The sequence below is a fragment of the Triturus cristatus genome, chromosome 3_2, assembly GCF_964204655.1.
Source record: "Triturus cristatus chromosome 3_2, aTriCri1.1, whole genome shotgun sequence".
NCBI lineage: Eukaryota > Metazoa > Chordata > Amphibia > Caudata > Salamandridae > Triturus > Triturus cristatus.
Genome location: NC_140584.1, coordinates 1096246817 through 1096267426, shown reverse-complemented (window position 1 = coordinate 1096267426; position 20610 = coordinate 1096246817). Strand labels below are relative to the sequence as shown.

Below are 20610 nucleotides of genomic sequence, written 5' to 3'. Positions count from 1 at the left end.
AGCCTCTGACAGAGATAGTGTTCTCCGGGTCTGCAGGGCACCGGATTCTATGGCGGATAAAGCTTTCAGCCGGAGCTCGGCGAAAGCACGTCCTACTCGGCCATTCTGTTGGCCATGCCCCCCCAGAAACTACATTTCTAAACATTGTTTATACGTTATATAGTTTTATCAGTAAAACTGCATGATAGTGGGAAACTTTGTGGCCATGTCTAAATGGAAAATCTGCTGATTGCAAATGTGTGCGCTACCACGCTATGCTTTGTGTGTATTTATTAAAAGTGATCGCTTTTAAACAAGATTCAAGCAACATCCTTGTCCCCAGCCTGATGATAATGCTGTTAATGAACTAAGAGGCAAGTCAGCGGTCATGTGTATCCTATATGTGCCTAGATTTGTATTATAAATGGAGCAAAGGTTTAGTCTATTGAATCAAACAAAAGTGTTATTTGTGCAGCAGACGTGCTGAACTCGTGCTTTTGTAGTTGCTCTCATATGTGATAAAGAAGAAAGTGGTGGCTCAGTGAAATAAGGTATTTGCCCAGGATCACATAATTTGAAACCAGTTTATGGGTCAAGAGCCTTATAATTAGGCCAAGTATTTTAAGTCGCTAGACTTTAAGGTCTTGTAACATTTTATGATTTGTTGGGGTCTGGTGCCATATCCTCATAGACCTCCCTTTGTATAGAGTCATCCATTACCTCGCAGAAGTCATCCTTTATTGGGAGGAAGGTGCTAAGTTCCTCCTCCATATAGGAAACCTGCATTTCCTGTATCTCCGGGGCGACTGGGCTTGGGTAAACCAGGTAGTATTAATGATGGGCTTGAGAAAGGCAGTGGACTGTAATCCTTCGGGACAACACAAGCCCTTAAGCATACTGAGCAGATATTATACTATTATGATTTGCGCCTGGGTTGGTGCCCCCTTAAGTCATGTAATTACACTAGAGCTTAATATCGCTCAACAACGTTCTGTGAAGTGTATTTCACGTAATGAGGCACCGGCGCCTCTACTACAGACCCCTGCACAGTGAGTCTTCTGCGAGCTTTTGGAGTTTGGCGGGTATATTACAGCCCCAGGGGTGCGTAGAACTCCAGGCGATGCAGGGCGAGATAGGCAGGCATGGCTGGTCGTGTTGGCTCCCATTGGAATTGTGAAACCGATTGGAACAACCGCGAGCAGTGCGCTCGTGCCTAAGAGGAGCCTACGGGTGCCCTTGAGTGGTCGGAAGACCACATTACCCCGGCGTGCCTCGCACGAGGCACTGTCCACAGAGAGATTTAGTAACCGCGTAGGAGCAGCAAGCGTTCCTGCGGTCTCGCTGTGCAAATAATACAGCACATTAAATATGAGAGAAACACGGCCGGCTGGACTTAACTGCCTGCTGCGGGAAAGCGAAGAAGAGGAAGAAGGACAATCAGCAGAGGACTTTGAAGGGATATCGGTGTGCTGAATGGATGGACTATTCAGAAGGGTTCATGGGGTTTGTAGTTTTTCCTAATTGTTAAAATGTGGACTCGTTTTTTCTTTTTTTTTTTTGTATTTTTATTTTATTAGAAACCGTTAGCACACAATAAAAGACATACAAGGGCCTACAACCACCAGGGCCGGCCGCTATAGAGCCCGAGGGCCCGCAGTGTAACGCCAGACATTCAAATGAACCAGCGGCAAAGTACCCGGCAGTCCGTAAGCACCTATAACATACCATGGCCATAGGCCAGGAGCGGTTTAAGACAACGGTTTCATTTTTTATTAAACATAACACACACTCAAGGCAATGAGAGTCCGAGATAGCAGCGTGCTCTTCCCAGGACGGGAACAACATACAGTGTCCAAAACGATTCTGGTCCAGAAGCGGTGAAGGGGGGCAATGGGAAAACAAAGCATGGAACACACATTACACACTCCCGCAGAATGCGCAGCTAGGGGGTCAAAGCAATATCGACCTCTAATGGCAAAGGCGGGGCGCAGATACGGCCTCGATATAAATTCCACGGACCCCATACCCTACTCCATTTCCCTGGCTTACCTCTCGCCACATACACCGTCTTTTCCCTAAACATACACCAGTCCATATTCTCCTTCCATACATCAACCGTGGGCGGCCTCGGGGAGCCCCATAGCTGTGCAATGTTACGCTTAGCCACCATATACCCCAAGGTCACCCACTGCGTCTGTGCCGCATTGCAATCATTCGGTTCCCAGACATTCAACAAACACCTCCTAGCCTCTGGCAACAGGGCCACGTGCGTGACCCCCTCCAGTACAGTATGGAGACCGTTCCAGAATCGCACAATCTCCGGACATTCCCACAATATATGAAGGAACGTGCCCGGCAGGCCACATCCACGCTTACACAATCCATCCATCGAATAGCCCATACGCAGCAAACCGGGCCCTGTGACATACACTCTATGGAGGATCTTCAGCTGTACAAACCGGAGGCGGGCCGGGATCGCCACCTCCTTCGGGGAGGCCACCGCCGACACCCAGTCCTCATCATCCAGCTCTAAGCCATCGCCTGTCCATGCCTCTCTCAGACAGAGCAGCAAGTCCGCGCGATCGTTGATGAGTTTCTTGTAAATCAAAGAAATAGTGCTGTCGGGCACATAGCCATCCAACACTCTATCCTCCAGTGGAGAATACTCGGGGATGGCAGCAGCGTCCGGAAAAACCGAACACAGAGCATGGTGGACTTGAGCATATCGGAAATACTCTTTATCGTTCAATTTATATTCCTTTTTAAGCATTTCAAACGTTTTGAAAGCTCCCTTCACCCAAAGATCACCCACCTTACATATACCAATCATGTACCATTTCTCAAAGCCTTTCAATCTCCACAAACAGCCCAACCGCCCAGAGGCATACAGCGGCGTCGCCCGAGTCAAGCGATCCCTCCACCCCATCGCAGCATTCGTCGCGTGCCACACACGCACCGCCACCCGCGTGGGTCCCGTCAGCCGCGTGTCCGGGGTCACAGAGTACAGCGCCCTATTATAATCCCCACCTGGAAGCAGGAATTTATCCATCTCGAACGCCGGGTTTAAGGCAGGACCATATATCCCGTGGTTCACAGCCGCCAACTGAGACGCCCAATAGTATCGTTTGATATCAGGGAGTGCAACCCCCCCATCGTACCAAGGAAGCATTAACTTGGCGAGAGCAATCCGCGGCCACCCGTCCCAAAACAGTTGACGCTGAAGACCCTCAACCTCCCGGAAATAGCGGGCCGGTACGACATCCAGAGTATTTTGCAAGGCGTACAAAAAGCGAGGCAGCGACATCATTTTGAACAATGCCGCCTGTCCAAGCGGTGAAAGCGGAAGTCGTCGCCATCTTGCGACGTCGGCCTTCAGCCGCTGGAGGGGAGGGAGAAGGTTTCGCTTATAGCGGACCGCGGGATCCAGTGAGATAAAGATTCCCAAATATTTGAACCCCAGGGTAGCAACCTGAACAGGGCAGTCTTGCGGCAGGAGGGGGGCTTCCCCGGAGAGGACGTAGACGCTCGATTTGGCCCAGTTGATAACCAGGCCGGAGTTGCGGCCAAAGGAAGTCAACACGTCCACCAATACCATTAGTGACTGTCGGGGGGAAGTGAGATATAGAAGGATGTCGTCCGCGTAAAGGGAGACACGGTCTTCGAATTCCGGCGTCCATCTAATGCCTCGCAACGACGGCTCCCAACGCAGCCAGGCGGCGAGAGGCTCCAAAGAAAGCGCAAAGAGAAGGGGTGATAGCGGACATCCCTGTCGCGTACCCCTCCCCAGTGCGAAGAGAGCCGACACCCTACCATTCACCACCACCTGAGCCAGTGGGTCAGCGTATAACAATTTTACCCAACCAATAAACTCAGGGCCGAATCCAAATTTCGCCAAAACGGCCCAAATATATGGCCACTCTAAAGTGTCGAACGCCAAAGTAGCATCTAGAGATGCCAAGATGGCCGGCTCCCGTATAAACTCGGCTCTAGCCAGCACACCGTGTAACCGCCTCAAATTTAGGGCGGTAATCCGACGGGGTATAAAACCGGACTGATCCTGATGAATCAAGTCACCCACGACCCAAACCAGTCGGTTAGCCAACACCTTAGCCAAAATTTTGGGTTCTGCGTTCAACAGCGAAATGGGCCTATAGGAGGCGCAGCGGTCTCGCGGCTTCCCATCTTTGTGTATCACCACTATGGTGGCGAGGCGTTGGTCAGGGGGAAGGAAGCCCGCCGCACGTGCCGCCGAAAACATGTCACGAAGATACGGCGCTATCTTATCAGGACGTAACTTATATAGTTCAATGGGAAGACCATTAGGACCACCCGCCTTACCAGACGCGATCGAGCGAATGGCCAAAGCAATCTCATCCGACGACAACTTCGCCTCCATCAATGTTGCATCCGCCTCCGATAAGGTTGGCAGTGCGATGTCTCGAAGCAACAGATGAGAATCCGCCTCCGAACGCACGGAAACCGGAGAGTATACCCCGCGGAAGTGATCCGCGAAGCAGTTAACAATCTCAACAGGGTCAGTCACACGAACTCCATCCATTCTCTCCACAACGGGCACCACCCTGCTCGCTCTCTCCTTCTTATCCAACCAAGCAATCAACTTCCCGGCCTTATCCCCCACGTCATACAGACGCCCTTGCTGTTCTCTATACATCCCTTTAGCAGCTTCCGTGACTAGCGCTCTATAATCTGACTGTTTGAGGCTGAGGACATGCAATTTCTCATCAGTAACTCCACGCTCCAAGTCCTCCTCCATTTCAGCTATTTCAGTCTGCAGGCGAACCACCTCAGCTCTCTCGCACCTCTTAGTATGGGAGATAAGAGACAAGGCCTGCCCCCTGACCACCACCTTATAAGCCTCCCATAGGGAGACGGCCGACGACACCGACCCCACATTATCAGTGAAGTAGTAATCAGTGGACTTGACCAACTCCGCGCGGATCTTAGGGTTACGAAGATACCAGGGGCCAATAGGTGCCACTCTTCCCTCTGTGCCAGGGTCAACCCTCAGTTGCAACCATATAGGGGAATGGTCAGAAATACCTCTGGCTACGTGACGCACCTCACCAATCATCCCCGCTTGGGTCGCCGGCATGAGCATGTAGTCGAGTCTCGAGAGACTCCCATGGGCCCCCGAGTGAAAGGTATACTGCGCTTGTCCCGGGTGCATCATTCTCCAGCAATCTACCAGTCCCAAAGTGTCCAAAAAACTCCCCAACCAGGCCTGAGCCCTAGGGAGATCCCTGGGGGGGTGACGGTCCTCCAATCCAGAGACCACGGCATTAAAGTCTCCACCCAGCACCAAAACCCCCCCAGGAAGCCCCAGAACCAAACGCCCCAAGTCAGCAAATGTAGTCGTCTGCAACCCCGGGGGCACATACACAGCCACCAGTGAGATGGTTCTACCCTCCCATCTTCCCACCAGTGCCACATATCGCCCCCTATCATCGTGAAGCACCTCGTCCACTGCCAGTGGGAGGGAGGTCCTAACTAAGATGCCCACTCCCCTAGAGCCAGAAGTGAAGCCAGAGTGAGCGGCCAGGCGATAGCCCCTCCTATTTAGGGCCTGGAAGGAGTTCCCAACCAAATGTGTCTCCTGCAGGAAAACGATGTCGGGCGAGAGCCGCTTCAAGAACTGTAACACCACCCCGCGCTTGATCCTGTCCCCCAGACCATTCACATTCCACGAAAGGATTCGCAATCCCCTATCCCCCATCCCACTCCCGCACATGAATCCCACATCCCGGAGAGCACAACCCGGAGAAATCAGCAAACAACTTCACATAGCCCTGCGAAACGAAAAAACAACAACCATCCCCAACAACCCCCCTCCCCCACAGACCCAAAACCACAACTCCCCCCTCCCTGCACCCCTGCTTGAGCCCGAACAGCCCCCCCAACTTGCAGTGTGCCTGTCGCCCTAACATGTACCACAAAAGAACCCCAGAAGGAGGAAAGGACCCCAAAAAGCTCCCCGCAACCCCCAGACATTTGAAGGGCATGATGTGCCGGATTAGAGTGTAATTGAGCCAAGGTGCAATGAATAGTCAATCTAGTCCATCGCCAGGGACCAAGTTCTAGTCCTGCTCCACCACATCCCGTCCGCTCTCCTCCGCCCGATCGTCTCGATCCTGTCCCCCGGTAGGGCATCCAACCAGTCACCAACCGCCTCCGGTCGGTCAAAAAAGTGGGAACGACCCTGGAACTCAACCCGCAACCTCGCAGGGAATAACATCGCGTATTTCAGCTCCATGTCCCTCAGGCGCCGCTTGACACCCAAAAATCCCAGCCGCTGTTTCTGGACCGCTTGCGTGAAGTCCGGATAAAAGCTGACTTTGGAGTTCTCAAACTTCAGCGGCCCAGCCACCCGCGACGCCTGAAGGATAGCATCTCTATCCCGAAAGTTAAAAAGTTGAGCGATTATAGGCCGCGGGGGGGCACCTACTTTGGGCGCACCACCCGGAATCCTGTGGGCCCGCTCCACCGCAAAGAACTTGCTCAATCCCTTGGGCGCGAGACGGTTGATCACCAGATCCTCCACAAAAAGATCCGCAGCAGATTCCTCCGATCTTTCCGGCACTCCGATGATACGGACATTGTTCCGTCTAGCCCTGCTTTCCGAATCCTCAAGTCGACGATCAGTCTGGTCACTGGCTAGCCGCAACCGACGGACCTCCGTCTGCAGGGCGGCCACGTCCACAGTTAGGCTCGACGCCGCATGTGACAAGGAGTCGACCCGCTCGTTGGTTTTGGACAGATCTGCCCTGACCAAATTCACATCGATCAGTACCGCGTCCAACTTATGTGCCAGGGTATCAAATCGCTGACCCACAGCAGCCTTCATCTCCTCAATGGCGCCCATAACGTCCTGCAGGGTAAACTCCGACGCCGGGCCCGCCAGCTCTTTAGACCGCTCAGGCGATTTATGCAGGCCAGCGGGGGATCCCTTTATCTGCGCGTAACGGTCCATGTTGTTGGCCTGAGCATAGGATCCCCTCCGGGTTGACTTAGATTTCGACTTGTCCCCTTCGAGTCTCGCCGCCATCGTTCGGAGGCCACCAAGGTTGGCACCCGCCAGCGCCAGGGACAGGGACCCGTTGGCTAAGTTAAGCGGACACTGCGATCGCAGGCAGGACGTCCGTGGATAGTCCGAAGATCGGGCCAGACACTCTGTTGTCCGCGCTCCTCTGAAACACCAGGGTCCCTCAGCCGACTTGAAAACGAAAGTGAAAGTGCGGGGTACGGGGCAGGTCAAGCCCTGCATGCCGCTGTTGTTCACTTCGTACCCGGGTACCTCACCAACTCGAGACCGGGACCTAGGCACCAGCAGGCCGCAAACTTCGGAGGGCAACCATTCGGGTTCCCGGCGTCCGATCAGAATTCGGAAAACGGGTGGCACCTCAGCGCGAATGCATCAGCAAAAGCCTGTCAAATTTACCAGGATTTAGTCAGGATAGACGTGGGAGGTTGCGGAGGCCCTCGAGAGCCTTAAACCTATGCGGCCATCTTGGTTGCGCGCTAGGCTCCTCCCCCGACTCGTTTTTTCTTAAAAGTGTTCTAATGAAAGTAAAGCGTGATCTTCGACTCTGGTCCTGACATAGAATTAAAGCTCGACCGGCCTCTCTCTTCCTCTTCTTACATTTCTCCTCTTTAATATAAATTTCGGTTTTGAAACTACTCATCTGCTGACTCTTTAAGAGGCATGAGCCCCTAAAAAACAACAATAATACCCTTCTCTTTCGGAGGCCACACCTGCCTTTGCAGTCATCAAATTCACTAGCAGTGAAGTTTTCTTCCTAATAGATCCTTTTGCTCCATTTTAATGTTGCTGTATTTACCAGAGCGTTGCACAAAAGTAAAACACGTTATTACATTCATAATTCTTTTGGGCACAAATAATTTTAACGTTCTTTAATTTCAACCTGTAGACTTTGTAAATTCCTTCCCCTTTTCAGAAAGAGTAAAGGCTTCTTCGTTACGAAGGGACTTAGACTTTGAAATTTACCATTTTTTTCTTTAAAAAAGGTCAACTGTTTAAATTCGTGTTATTATCTTTGTGTTAAATTGTACGTAGGGTTTAGAGTTTAGCAACTGAAGGTGCGGTTAGCTGAACACTTTAGAACAGTTAAGCTTAGACCTTTAAATACGCTGTAGCTGCATACATACACTAGAAGCATGAAATGCGATTGGTGGAACATTCTCGGAAGTAGATTATCTACCAACTGACATTCGCCAAGGGGCCAGAGAATTGTTATTCTGTCGGAAGGAAACGCAATGTATTATTACATTCCAAAGTGTGCCACCTGCGGTATTGACCGAATAGAAATGGCTTTCTGTATTTTTATAACGTTCTTATTTAATCTTTTGAATGAATATTATTTTTAAGATGTCCATTTAGTGAGTGCACTTCGAATAATGCCCACGAGATGGCGCTATTGAGTTAATTTTCGGTGCGGAGTCTTTACTGAGGCATTCTGCTTTTGAGATTTAATGACCTCATTGCCAATAATTTTTTGAACGTTTGAAGCAGAGAAGGTATTGCCCAGTGAAAAAAGAACCGTATGTCTTCAGCCAAACGACTTGTCAATAGCTTTTATAAGTGATTAGGTAATTAATGTAATTGTCATTGTCCAATTGTACAAACGGTTCTCGTGTTGTATGTTTGTTCATACCGGTAAAATCCAGGTCTTGTTTCCATTATTTTTCGCCAGTGAGACACCAATGAAGGAGGGGTATCTACCAAAACACGCCCTGATGGAATGGAGCGTGATGCTACCCTTTAATGGACACTTTGTTTTGAAATGTAAGCTTTTAGTTAGTCTTTAAGAAGCCCCTCAAGTATGTGTGGTGAACAGCTTGTTGCTGACAAGGAAGTTGGTGTTTGGAGATTGTTGAAAGAGCATCCATTACCGCAACATCACCTGTGCTGCAGTAAAGCTATATAGATGGTTAATGGTAACTAACGGGGATATTTTTCATCACTCAATCGGGATTTAAAAAAGGCAGCTAATCACCCGATAGGGTATCCAGGCACTTGCAGGTCCTGGAGGTTTATTCAAACAGCCAGGTCTTGAGGCCATTTGGAATTCCAGAAGTAAGGTGATGGTCCGGAGTTGCGTGGGGAGACTGTTTGTTACAGGTCTTTGCTGTGATGTGGGAGAAGGAGTTTCCGACACATCTGCTTCAGTAGATGTGGAAAGTATGGGCAAATGAAAGGGAGGCGAGGCGTAGTATTCAGTGGTTAATGAAGGCTATGTCCTTGGTTGTTTGAAGCCTTGTGTACTTGGGTCATCAGCTTGAATTGGCAACTTTTCTGTACGAGAAGGCACTGGAGTTGCCTGAGATGGGTTGTGATGTGGGTTCTTCATGGAAGGCTGAGGAGGAGTATGGCTGAGACGTTCTGAATGATCTTAAGTCTCTGTAGGAGATGTGCGGTGATTCCTACGCAGAGAGTGTTGGCATAGTCCAATCGGCTGGTGATGAGGACCTGTCACTGTGCGTCTCCTGTGGAGGGGTAGCCACTTGAAGATCTTATGTAGCATGTGCAGAGTGAGGTAGCAGGTGGAGGAGACGGAGTTGATCTGTGGTTTCATGGTGAGCTTGTTGTCAATGATGACTCCGAGGATTCTAGCTTGCTCAGAGGGAGTGGGTGCGGGTCATAGGTCTTGTGGTCACCAGGAGTATTTTTAAGTGTTATCGTTGTTGCAGAAAATTAGTACTTGCGTATTGTCTATGTTCGGCTGCAGGCAGTTGCTCTTCATCCAGTCGGCGACGCTTGTCATTCGTCAGTGGAAGTTGGTTCTGTCGAACAGCGTGTGGTGGGATACAGTGTCAAAGGCAGCATAGAGGTAAAGATGGATCACAGTTGCTATTTTTTCTTGGTCCAGGAGGGTTCGGATGTCATCAGTGGCTGCCATCAGGGTGGTTTTTGTGCTGTGATTTGCTGCGGAAGCCGGATGGGGAGGCGTCAAGTTGCTGGTTTTGCTCCTGGTGTGTCATGACATGCTTGTTGATGATCTTTTCCAGTACCTTTGCTTGGAATGAGTGCATGGAGATTGGCCAGTAATGTTTGAGTTCGCTGAGGGGCGGAACTTGAACATGTTTCCAGGCATTGGGAAATATTGCAGTGGTGATAGAGGTGTTGAGCAGGGTGGTGAGTTCCTGACCGATCCTTTAGTTTTCAAGGTTGAAGATATGGTGTGTGCATGAGTTTGTTGGAGCTCCTGAGTAAATGGATGTCTTAGGTGGAGAGGAAGTTCCAGGTGGTCAGTCTGAGGTTCGTGTCAGTTGTGGTGGTGGCGTATGCGGAAGTCCGTAGGTGTGGTATGAGGTTTCTTTATATGATTAAGATCTTGTCATGGAGGTAGTTGGCGAGGGTGTCTCACAGCTTGTGTGAGGGTGTGATGTTGTTTTTCGCTCTCAGTTGGGTTGAAGAATGCCTTAACAATGTTGAAATGTTCCTTCGTGGTGTTGGTTTTGCTGCGTGCGGCTAGGGCTTTCTTCTTTGATGCCCTCAGCAGGCGGTATTAGAGGTCGAGGGACGTCGTGAAGGCTGCCTTGTCAAGGTGTCCTTGCTGGCCCAGCTGTTTGCGGTTTCTTTTCGCTGTTCTTGGGTATACCAGCTGGCCTTTTTGGAGGATTTTCTCGATGTTGCGGTTGATGGTCTCAATGCTGTCAGCGCAATTGGTGATCCAGGTGAAGTTCTTTACCCCCTGTTCGAGGTTGGTAGCTGTAGCGGGGTCTGAGGTGTTCAGGGCGTCCGTCCAGCTGGTCCCAGAGATTTTGTTCCACCTATGGTGGGGGCTGCTGGTTGTCTTGTGGGTGGTGGTGCGGGTGGACTGGAGATGCTGAAGTGGTGTCCAGGGAAACGCATTCTCCTGTGGCCGTGGTACTCTCTCAGAGCACAAGCCAATGGCTCGGAAATGATCCCATATATTAAGCGTGAGAAGGGTTGTTTCTGCCGGGTGCCCTTAGCAGTCTCAGTGGGGGCCATGAAGTGATTGTTCACACGTACTCTGGCAGTTGGTACCTTGTAGAATAACGCAACTAAGCGCAAGAACACCTCTCCTACCCCAAATCTGTGTAGTACAGCCTTTATAAATACCCAGTCTACTGAGTTGAAAGCTTTTTCAGCCAAGCCTAAGAGTTCTATTCCATGATTGCTCTGGCGGCAGCCGAGGGACGACGCGGGAGCCCTTTGAACCATCTTTAGCGGGGTCCACTATACAATTAAAGTCGCCACCCCAAATCAGTGGCAGGTCTCCCATTGTTGTAGGTGGGTACATAGAGTATTCTTGAACTGTGAGTTGTCCTAGTTGGGACCGTTAACTTTAACTCCAACCACAAGGAACACGTCCCCATCCCTATTACAGCGTGATATAACAAACCTTCCATCTTGGTCTGTGCAGAGTTCATGCAATGTAATGCCGAATCTATTATTGATCATTAATGCTAGACATCCCACAACTGAACCCACCCACTCTATGAACACCCCAACACTGCTTAGCAGAATGTAATCCTTCCCCAGATCTCCCAACCAAACACAATAAAACTAAAACGACATAGCTACATTATGTGGGACACACATGGGGCCGATGTTACAGGTGTAACGATCTCTAGTTATGCCCGATGAGAATAACAACCCAAATGGATGTAGCTTTCTCGGGATGGGGTCTGCCAGGAGGCTGTCTTCTAGGGGGAAATGATCTGGAAGGGTCTTGCTTCGCTGTATTTGGCATCGCAGGGCATGCATGAGTTTAAAGCTTGGAACATTTGTGATGACTTCTGCATCTCCCATCCTATGACAGATTTTGTTCTCAACAACTTGTCATTTATAGTTATAGGGGGAGGGGAGGAGTGGCGCAGACACAGGGGCCACCGCACCTGACCTCTTTAGCCTGGTTGTCCTGGAACAAGATATTAGAGTAGCAAATAGCAAGCGCCACTTGGAGATAATTAGCAAATCCGCAAGGGCCCCAACCTAGCATCTCTTCCACCCAACTGTCCAAGGTGGTGATCATGCTAGAGATTGTCTGTGTGGCATATCAATGTCTACATTGGACGCACTCCTACGGGAGAGCTCGCAGGAACGTAAGCTATTGTGACTTTTGAGGAACTGCAGCACCTGTTTTGGTTCTGTGAAAAAGTACGGTTTTCCTTCAGAAAAGATTAGCAGCTTAGCTACATAGAGCATGCTGTATTCAAAGTTCAGTTTTTGTACCCTCTTGACTTGGGTGAATTGTCATCAGACTTCTTGAACTTGCTGCGTGAAATCTGGGTAGAGCGATAAGTCCATGCCCTCGTAGCATAGCAACTTCAGTTTTCTTGCCTTCCGGAAGCTAGTGTCGCGATCTCTGTAATTCATTAGACAGTCAACAATGGCGTGCAGATTAGCTCCAGGGATAGGCCTCGGCATCAAGGCATGATGGGCGTGTTCCACAACGAAAACCTTGGTGAACGAATCTCTCCTCAGAAGTGCCACGAGCAGTTGTTCCACATATTGCTCCATGTTTTCAATGTTAGTTGATTCCACCACACCTTCTATTCGTACATTGTGCTGCAGTTTCCACTGTAATAGTGTCCTCTGCATCTGACCCACTCTTATCAACTGCGTCGAGTCTCTCCATGTGTTCGTCGAGTCTCTCGGTCATGCGGTCCATTATGTAAGAAAGAACGTCTATTTTGCCATCTATCTTGTTTAAGCTGCGTGTCATGGTGGACAGAATTTGTTTTAAGTCCAGTTCTGCAGGAGGGTCGTTAGACTCCGAACCAAATTCTGCCAAGCCAGAATCCACCTCCCTGTGTCTAGACGTCTCTCGAGGCTCAGACTGAAGCTTAGGCTGGGATTTGTCTGTTTTGCCCATTGTGTTTAGTATTCAGGGTGCTTTGTTGTGCATGGCGCTGGGCAACTATCCCGCTTTTGAACGTTTTTGCTGCACTGCAATCCAAGCAATAGGACGTCCATTTGAAGAGCGAAGCTGTTTCCTCTAATAGTCTAGCAATGGAGTGCCGCCCGATGGGCCCTGTCCGCTTTGCTGCATGACTCGGGTGATCCATTGAGCAACAAATAAGAATGATAATGAAACCAACAAATGTTAAGCAATGAGCAGCTGCACAGGGGTGTAACATAAAATGATGGGGCCCTCTGGCAGAATTCGAAGAGGGGCTCCTGAGTCTCCCATGTCTCACACACATTCATAGTCCTTGAGCGGAGTTGGACCCTTCTGAATGATTTTGGGGCCCCCAGGCACCGCAGAGGCTGCAGGGACCTGTTTTACACCTCTGGGACTGCATATTGTTTATAATATTTCTTTCAAGTGAGATGCAGTGTCATGGCGAGACCTAAAAAGTTGTTACATAAATGTAAGCAATGAATGTCTACACCAAAGAGGTCTACTCTGTGTAGGGGTTAAGCCTCCCATTGCATTGTTTTGTTCCCATGTGGCTTACTTGCTCTCTGGGTGGACTTTAAAAGTTTAAGCCTGACTGGTAATTTTGGGGTGTGTAGTTGCGCTGGATATCTTTCTTTTTCAAAATAAGAACTGGCAGGATCCCTTCCCTGGGGTACCAACATGTAAGCAGCAGATGTTCAAAAGCATGAGCTAAGCCATTTCATTGCTCTCAATAGTCCCTAATCAATCTTCATTATTCACAAAGCATATTGGCTATATCACACCCCACACCGACAAACCCTATTTAGGCATAACACTTCTATAATTCTTTATTTAACTTATCTTTAAGAAAATCTTATTGAGATGGTACTTCCCTGTGTTTAGGTCTTTTAAATAATGTGCTGATGGAAATGGTCATATCCACTACTTCCTCATGTTGCTTGTGTTTTTTTAAGAGCTTAACCAAGAGACTGGTAGCAGTACTGGTCTGCAGTTTGTCTCTGTGGTTTGTAGTTTTATAAACAAGTGTTTGATTTTTGTCCGTATAATGGGTATTATGCATATTCTTTACATATAGTTTTCAAATATGTGTATAACTGGCATTATTATGCAGCCTGTGTAGGCTCCAAACCCATTCGCACAGCAACAAATTAAAGTATTGCAAGCTTTCCAAACTTTTTCATGATATTATTCATTTATTGTTAAAGTTTTCCAATTTGACTTGATTTATGCCAATAGAAGTTGTCCAAACATCCTTTTGCTTCACACAAAATAGTTGTGCCCATAATTACAACATTGCGATAAGACATTCAATTCACGGATGAACAGCAGATATTTAGTTTTTTCCAATGCATTTCGGGCTTCTTTAATTGCCCTTTATCAGGGGAAACTGTTAACAAAAAATAAAACCCATAATCATTGTCCATCATATCTTTCGGAAAAATGTTTGCATCATTACATATTATAACCTATTATAACCAAAGTCAATCATTCTGACTGCTTAATTAACACAACAAACTGAACCCTGTGCTTATTTACACCATGTTACAAAATTATACCTCTGTACAAAATCAATAAATTCAATGCGGTAACCTCCCCCTCTCCTCCACGATGTCGAGCCTACCGTAACATACCCGCATTGCTAAATCCCCACTAAACATCACCCAATTGTTTTACGTTAACTTATACTTCAAATACATCAATCTCTCACCCCACAAAGCAAAATTGTTTAAACTAATGTTAACTGCCTGTAAACCCGTCCCGTGCTGTTGCCTAATTATACATCCCAAAGTTTCCCTTTTACCTGCGGATGTAAACGTTGTTCTTCTCCCTTTTGCCTCTTTTTACTAATCAAACTGTCAAGTTCTTGTTACGCGCGCTATTCAACCTCTTGCCTACGCGCTCCTCGCACCTGTGACCACGATTCACTGACTTTTGAAAAAACAATTAAAGAACACCACCCCTATTAACCTCGTGTTTCCACCTTGCTCTGGTGTATCTGTACTCCATGTCCCACAAATCACCACTATTCCTACACAAAACTGTGTTTTCAACTCAATGCTTCTACCTAGTATAAACAGTGCAATCATCGTAATTATAACTGAAACGCTAAACGATTAAGTGTCCTAAGTTATAATGCCAATCAGATGTTACTGAACATCAGCTTCCAAATATCCATACGGTTCCAATATGTTTTTCCAATATACACGGGTCTCAATATTATTGTCCATGAATTCTGACAACTTCGATCGTCAAGCTATTCAAGTGTCTGTTTCTTTCGTCTTTGAATTTCCGTTCTCTGGCGGGTGCAACACGGCTAATGAGGCGAGCGAATCATTTCATACACATTAGAGGAAGCCGTTGCACACCTAAGTTAATGCATTTCAACTTGTTTCTCGATGTAATCCAATTCTTGTTTGTTTGTTAATTATGCGTGCAGTCTGGGGCCGCGCCTCTCCTCATTGTGCGGATTGTGTATAACTGGCATTATTATGCAGCCTATGTAGCCACGTCTCCGAAGATCTACATACTGGGGCAGAAGGTAGTGGTAAGCAAAAGTTCCAGGGTTAGAATGCCCTTTTGAGTCTGTGCAAATCTACAAACTTGCAAGTTTTAAGGGGTTTGAACAACTTTTCTCTAATCTTTTCCCATACTGAGAAATGTTGGAAATTTACTCCTGACAATGGCAGACACAAACTTTCTTCCAGAGTTGGGAAAAAAGTGTTCGGAGGGAAAGTGAACTTTCACACACTCAGATTTTCGCATGAACAAATCTACACATGCAGATTTGCTCATGCTAAAATGCAGTTCACAAATATTTTCTAGGAGTACTATTTATGTCCTACTTCTGTAAATTCTTGGTAATTCACGAAAGCCATATAGCTGCACTTAATGCAAGGACATGGGTGCACTTTTGAAACTTTCTTTAATAATTGAGCCCCTAATTTAGTCTGGCGTTGACCATGACCTTTTCTGTTTATTAAAATTCTCCATCTCTCTCTGTATTGGCTGGCTTCACTGTGAGTGACAGCATTTTGTTCTTTCACAAGTAGCATATCGGCACACAAAGTAGTTTTGTTCAGTGCCAGTAACTACTGTGGCAGTGTGTGCTTTTTGAGACCAAAAACTATTTTTGCTTTTGCCAATGTTTGTTATAATGGTGAGGGCCCGGCAGCTTCCACACCAATAAGGTTTTATAAAAAACATGCCAAAACAAGTCACACATTGACAAAACTAAAAAGTTGCCCACCAAGTTCAGACCTACTGGCTTTGTCAATGTTTGTTTATTTTTGTTTCCCATAATCTTATTGAAACCGCTTACACTGATTTTCCATTATGAATATTTTGGGGAAATACTAGCATGCATCAACACATGTTACTAAATGATGCTGCAAAGAAATGGTAACTGAAATTTTACAGTAGTTTAGTTAAAATTATTTTGACTGCTTTCATTTTTTTATGAACATTTTATTTTGAAAGCAAAGAGTCATCACTCTTGCTTTCAAGCATCTGCACATATTTACATCAAATCAGAGAGCATTCTGGGAGCATTATAAATAGTCTCATATTGCTTAACTTTGAAAACTTTTGTTCACATTTTTATGCTGGAACCACAGTCGGTAGTGCAGTCAGAGCTTTACATTTACTTAGAACGCTCACCCTAATAATAAAGGGTTTCAATTAATGAACCATAAATACAAGTTTGAACAGCATTAACATGTGGACAAAAATATTAATTTAACTGCAGACAGTGCCCTTACCTGATAGATAATGTGGTACTGCAAACTGGCAGCCAAAGGGTATGTGCTGCAGGGGGTTAGGCCTACTTGTCTAAAGAACAAAATACTCATGAAAACCTGTTGCTCTTGACCCCAAAGAATATGTCCTGGGTGTTAGGCTATAGGAATTCCACATTCCTGCTGTACAATTCTGTCCCAATTGGCATTACCTTTAGCATTCCTTGTAAGTCCCTCGTAAGTGGTACCTCTGATACCTAGGGCAAGGAGTCTAAAGAGGGTCCTTAAGAGCTGCTGCCTGAATTGTGCCACCCTAAAGGACCCTCACCTAACACATACAGGCTTCTACTGCAGGCTGCGTATCTTGGTACAGACAAAAGTGAAAACACAACATGGCACACATCCTTGTTTGCCATGCCAGCAGACACTGCATGCATTATAGGGAAGTCACCTCTACAGCAGTATAAGTGAACAGTGTAGCCATTTTAAGTACATGTGCTGGGCACTGATGAGAACAAGTTCTCCAGCTACATGAGGGCTTCAGTGAAAATAGGGATGTTTGCTATCAAACATCTCATATTTATAAACCCACACTGATGCCAGTGTTGGATTTATTAATACATGCACACAGAGGGCACATTAGAGGTGCCCTCTTAAAACCTACCAGCTACTTGTGTGCTGATTGACTGGTTTTCACCAGCCTGCCATCAGAGACAAGTTTCTGACCCCCAAGGGTGAGGGTCTTTGCTCTCAGGTGGTCAGAAACAAAGCATGCTCGGGCAGAGGGTGTTAACACCCACTCTGATAGGTTGACCTGTAGATTAGCATTCCAAGGCAGGGAAGATTCAAAGAGCCCACCGCCTTTGGTATGCGAATCTGGCTGCTGTCACAGGTGAGGACACCAAACCCCCGTTGTCCTGAGTCGTTTGGCCTAGTAAGATAGGCGTGTCCACTCTCAGGCTTGTGCCACCCCTAAGGTGGGCTACCTGAAGTGGAGGTGACTTTTTAAAGTTAGCCTTCTTGGTGATGGCAAACTTAAGAACTCTGGGACAGGGTTATGCCCACTTCCCACAGGAAGTGGCCATATATGGTTGTGTAGTGACCCCATGGGTAGGTAGCCTATTGACTACTACCCTAGAATCCCTAAAACCCCTACATTCACTATATAGGGGAGCCCCTGGCATCAGAAGAGCAGATCCTGCTGACCTACAAAGAAGGAGGACACTAAAGAGCTGTGAAAGCAACAACTGAAGAAGAGCAACTGACTTGGCACCAGCCCTGCCGGCCAGTCTGCTGTTTCCCATTGAATTGTGCTTAAGATCATCTCGTCCTGTTAACTGTCAGGCCTCCAAAGCCTAGGAGGACTGCCTGCCTTCAACAAAGACACAGGGACTCCCGTGGAGCTGCAGAGCTGCTCTGTTGTATCCAGCTGGCTCCCAAAAAATAACCACGAGGACTCCGGAACCGGCAAAACCCCACAGCGCCAAGCACAACTGCACTTGAGCCCCCAGCCCAAGTTTAATTGGGCCAATATTGTCAGCCTGGTGCTCAAGAGGCAGCGTCCACTATGATTTCACTCCTCATGAGCTCCCCGACACCGCCTGCTGCCTCTGTTTTGCAGCCCCCCTCAAACGCAAGTGCCCCTGGATGAAGAAACCCAACACCTCAAAGACCCTCTGCATCCCGCCACCTGCCCAAGAAGAAGACCAACAGTGTCCCCACGTCACCTACCATCGCACATATTGAATCCTCTGGTTGGTTTAGCCCGACTGGTCACCCAGTCCAAACCTGCAGCATCTTTTCCTGCAGACCGATCCCTGTTGACTAACATTGGGCACCTGGCGCTGTATTCCACCAATGCATCTGGCCGCCCTACTGACGCTTGAGTAGACCTGCTGGTGCTGCCTTTGGACCTTGCCTCATACTCACCTTAAGTCCAGGAGATTATTCTTGTAAGTTGCTGTACTCTACTTGAATGCCATACTTGTTTTTCCTCCTATAGGATAACTTTGCAGCTTCTGAAGAAGGCACTTAGTGTTGACTTTTTAAACGTGAAAGTATTTCTCTTTCCAAACATACTTAACTGATCGTATTGATTCTGGTGCCTATACATATATAAAGAAACGTGTCATTTTTATAAATTAGTATGGTTTCCTTCTTGAGTCATGTGCATCAATTATTGACTATTGTGTGTTTGCAGATGTCTAACACCTCTCTGATAAGCCTAAGGCTGCTCGACCAGACTACTCCCTAGAAGAGCACCTTAGGATTGCTAGAGCTAGCCTTTGTCCACTCACAGGGGATTAACTGGACTCTTTGCATGATACACCTCATTTTGGTATATGATATGAAGAGCCAGCTTCCAACAGTCTTCAAAAAATGACAAACCCCCTGCCCATTATGTCTTTTGACACACAATTCCTTGCTTTGATTACTGTTGTTTTGTAACTTTAGATGCAGTAATTTGTATTTGCATTCTCTTTCATGACTTACTATGCTTTTATGTATCGATTGATGATTTAATTAAATACAAAGCAGGCAATTGTACTCTACATCATCTTCATCCTGTCACTTCTGTGAAGCAAAATATGAATTTCTTCAGTTTGGTCTGTATCGCTGTTTTCATTGCCAGTCTATCTGTGACTTCTTTGGCAATAATTTTGTTTTTTAGGAGGCAATTGAAAAAAAGGAGCAAAGAGCAAAACGTTTCCATTTTCGAGCTGAAGTGAATGAGGCACAGAGAAATGTAGTGTTGGATCGAGACATGGTTAAAAAAGGTATATGAAATACAGACCTAACAGTGTTTTTTTCCATTTGTACTATTACTACAGTCTAATCTGCACTTTACACAGCTCTACACAGCTGCACTCTACAACACTACTCTACTCCTCCACTGCTACTCCACTCCACATCTGTGCACTCTGACACTCTACTCTGAAACAGTGCACTCTCCTCCACTGAACTTTATGCCACTCTACTCTGCACTTCCCCACACCACACTACTCAACACCACTGCACTCTATGCCACTACACTATTTTCCACTCTATGCTATCCTACTCTGCACCACTGCACTCTACGCCACTCAACTCTACTCTTTATGCCACTACACTCTGCTCCACTGCACTCTACTATGCACTACTCTAATCTATGCCACTGCATTCTACGAGAATGTATTGTATCACACTGAATTCAATACCACTACACACTATGCCACTATACTCTGCAATACTCTAGGTCACACTACTCAAGGCCACTCTGGTGTATGCCACTCTGTGTATGCCACTCTGTGTATGCCACTCTGTGTAACCCCACTCCATACCACTCCAGTACACGTCACACTCTGCCACTCCGTTCTGCAACACTCTACTCTTTGCCATTCCATTCTTCAACACTCCACGCAACTCTCCTCTAAGCCACTGACTTTTAGCCTTGCTGAACAGCAGCCACGCTCATGTAAAACATGGCTAAAACACGTTGACAAAGCTAGTAGATTTTTCATAGACAACTCATTTTTTTTTTTTTTTTTTTTTTTTTTTTTTTTTTTTAGGTCCTCATTCGCCAATAGATACAACAGAGCTATTAAAATTACTCATGTGGGTTCCCTCTCGACTACCCCAACTGGAGAGCTCTGTATCTATTTGGGGTTGCTTTACACAGAATCTCTCTAAATAGTTGTTCTAAGGAGAGACTGGGCACCATATAGAACCAGAGAGATGAAGTATGTCAAGTGTAAGGCTTAATCATTGGACCAATATCTTTATTGTTCAAGAATGCCCAACCAAGCCTCACATGGACTCCAAAAATTTGATCTATTTTCCCTATTATTATTTGATGCTTTCTTCTCCAATTTAACTCTATCCATTTTCATCGTATATTTAATGGAAATAACCCAGTCTAAAAAAGTAGGAGGTATATCCTTTATCCATTTTTTTGCAAATTTCTTTTCTTGCAATCAAGATCAAATATGAACCTAGCTTATTTTCCC

At 46.9% G+C, this 20610-nt stretch overlaps 1 protein-coding gene across 1 annotated transcript in view; it reads left to right on the top strand.

The window, feature by feature from the left end:
• The window catches only part of NCBP3 (nuclear cap binding subunit 3), a 362322-nt gene that overhangs the window by 104568 nt on the left and 237144 nt on the right, over positions 1-20610 (top strand). Inside the window, exon 3 of the mRNA XM_085649874.1 lies at positions 19296-19401. Within this exon, the coding sequence (XP_085506000.1) occupies positions 19296-19401 (106 nt within the window). The remainder of the gene's footprint in view (positions 1-19295; positions 19402-20610) is intronic.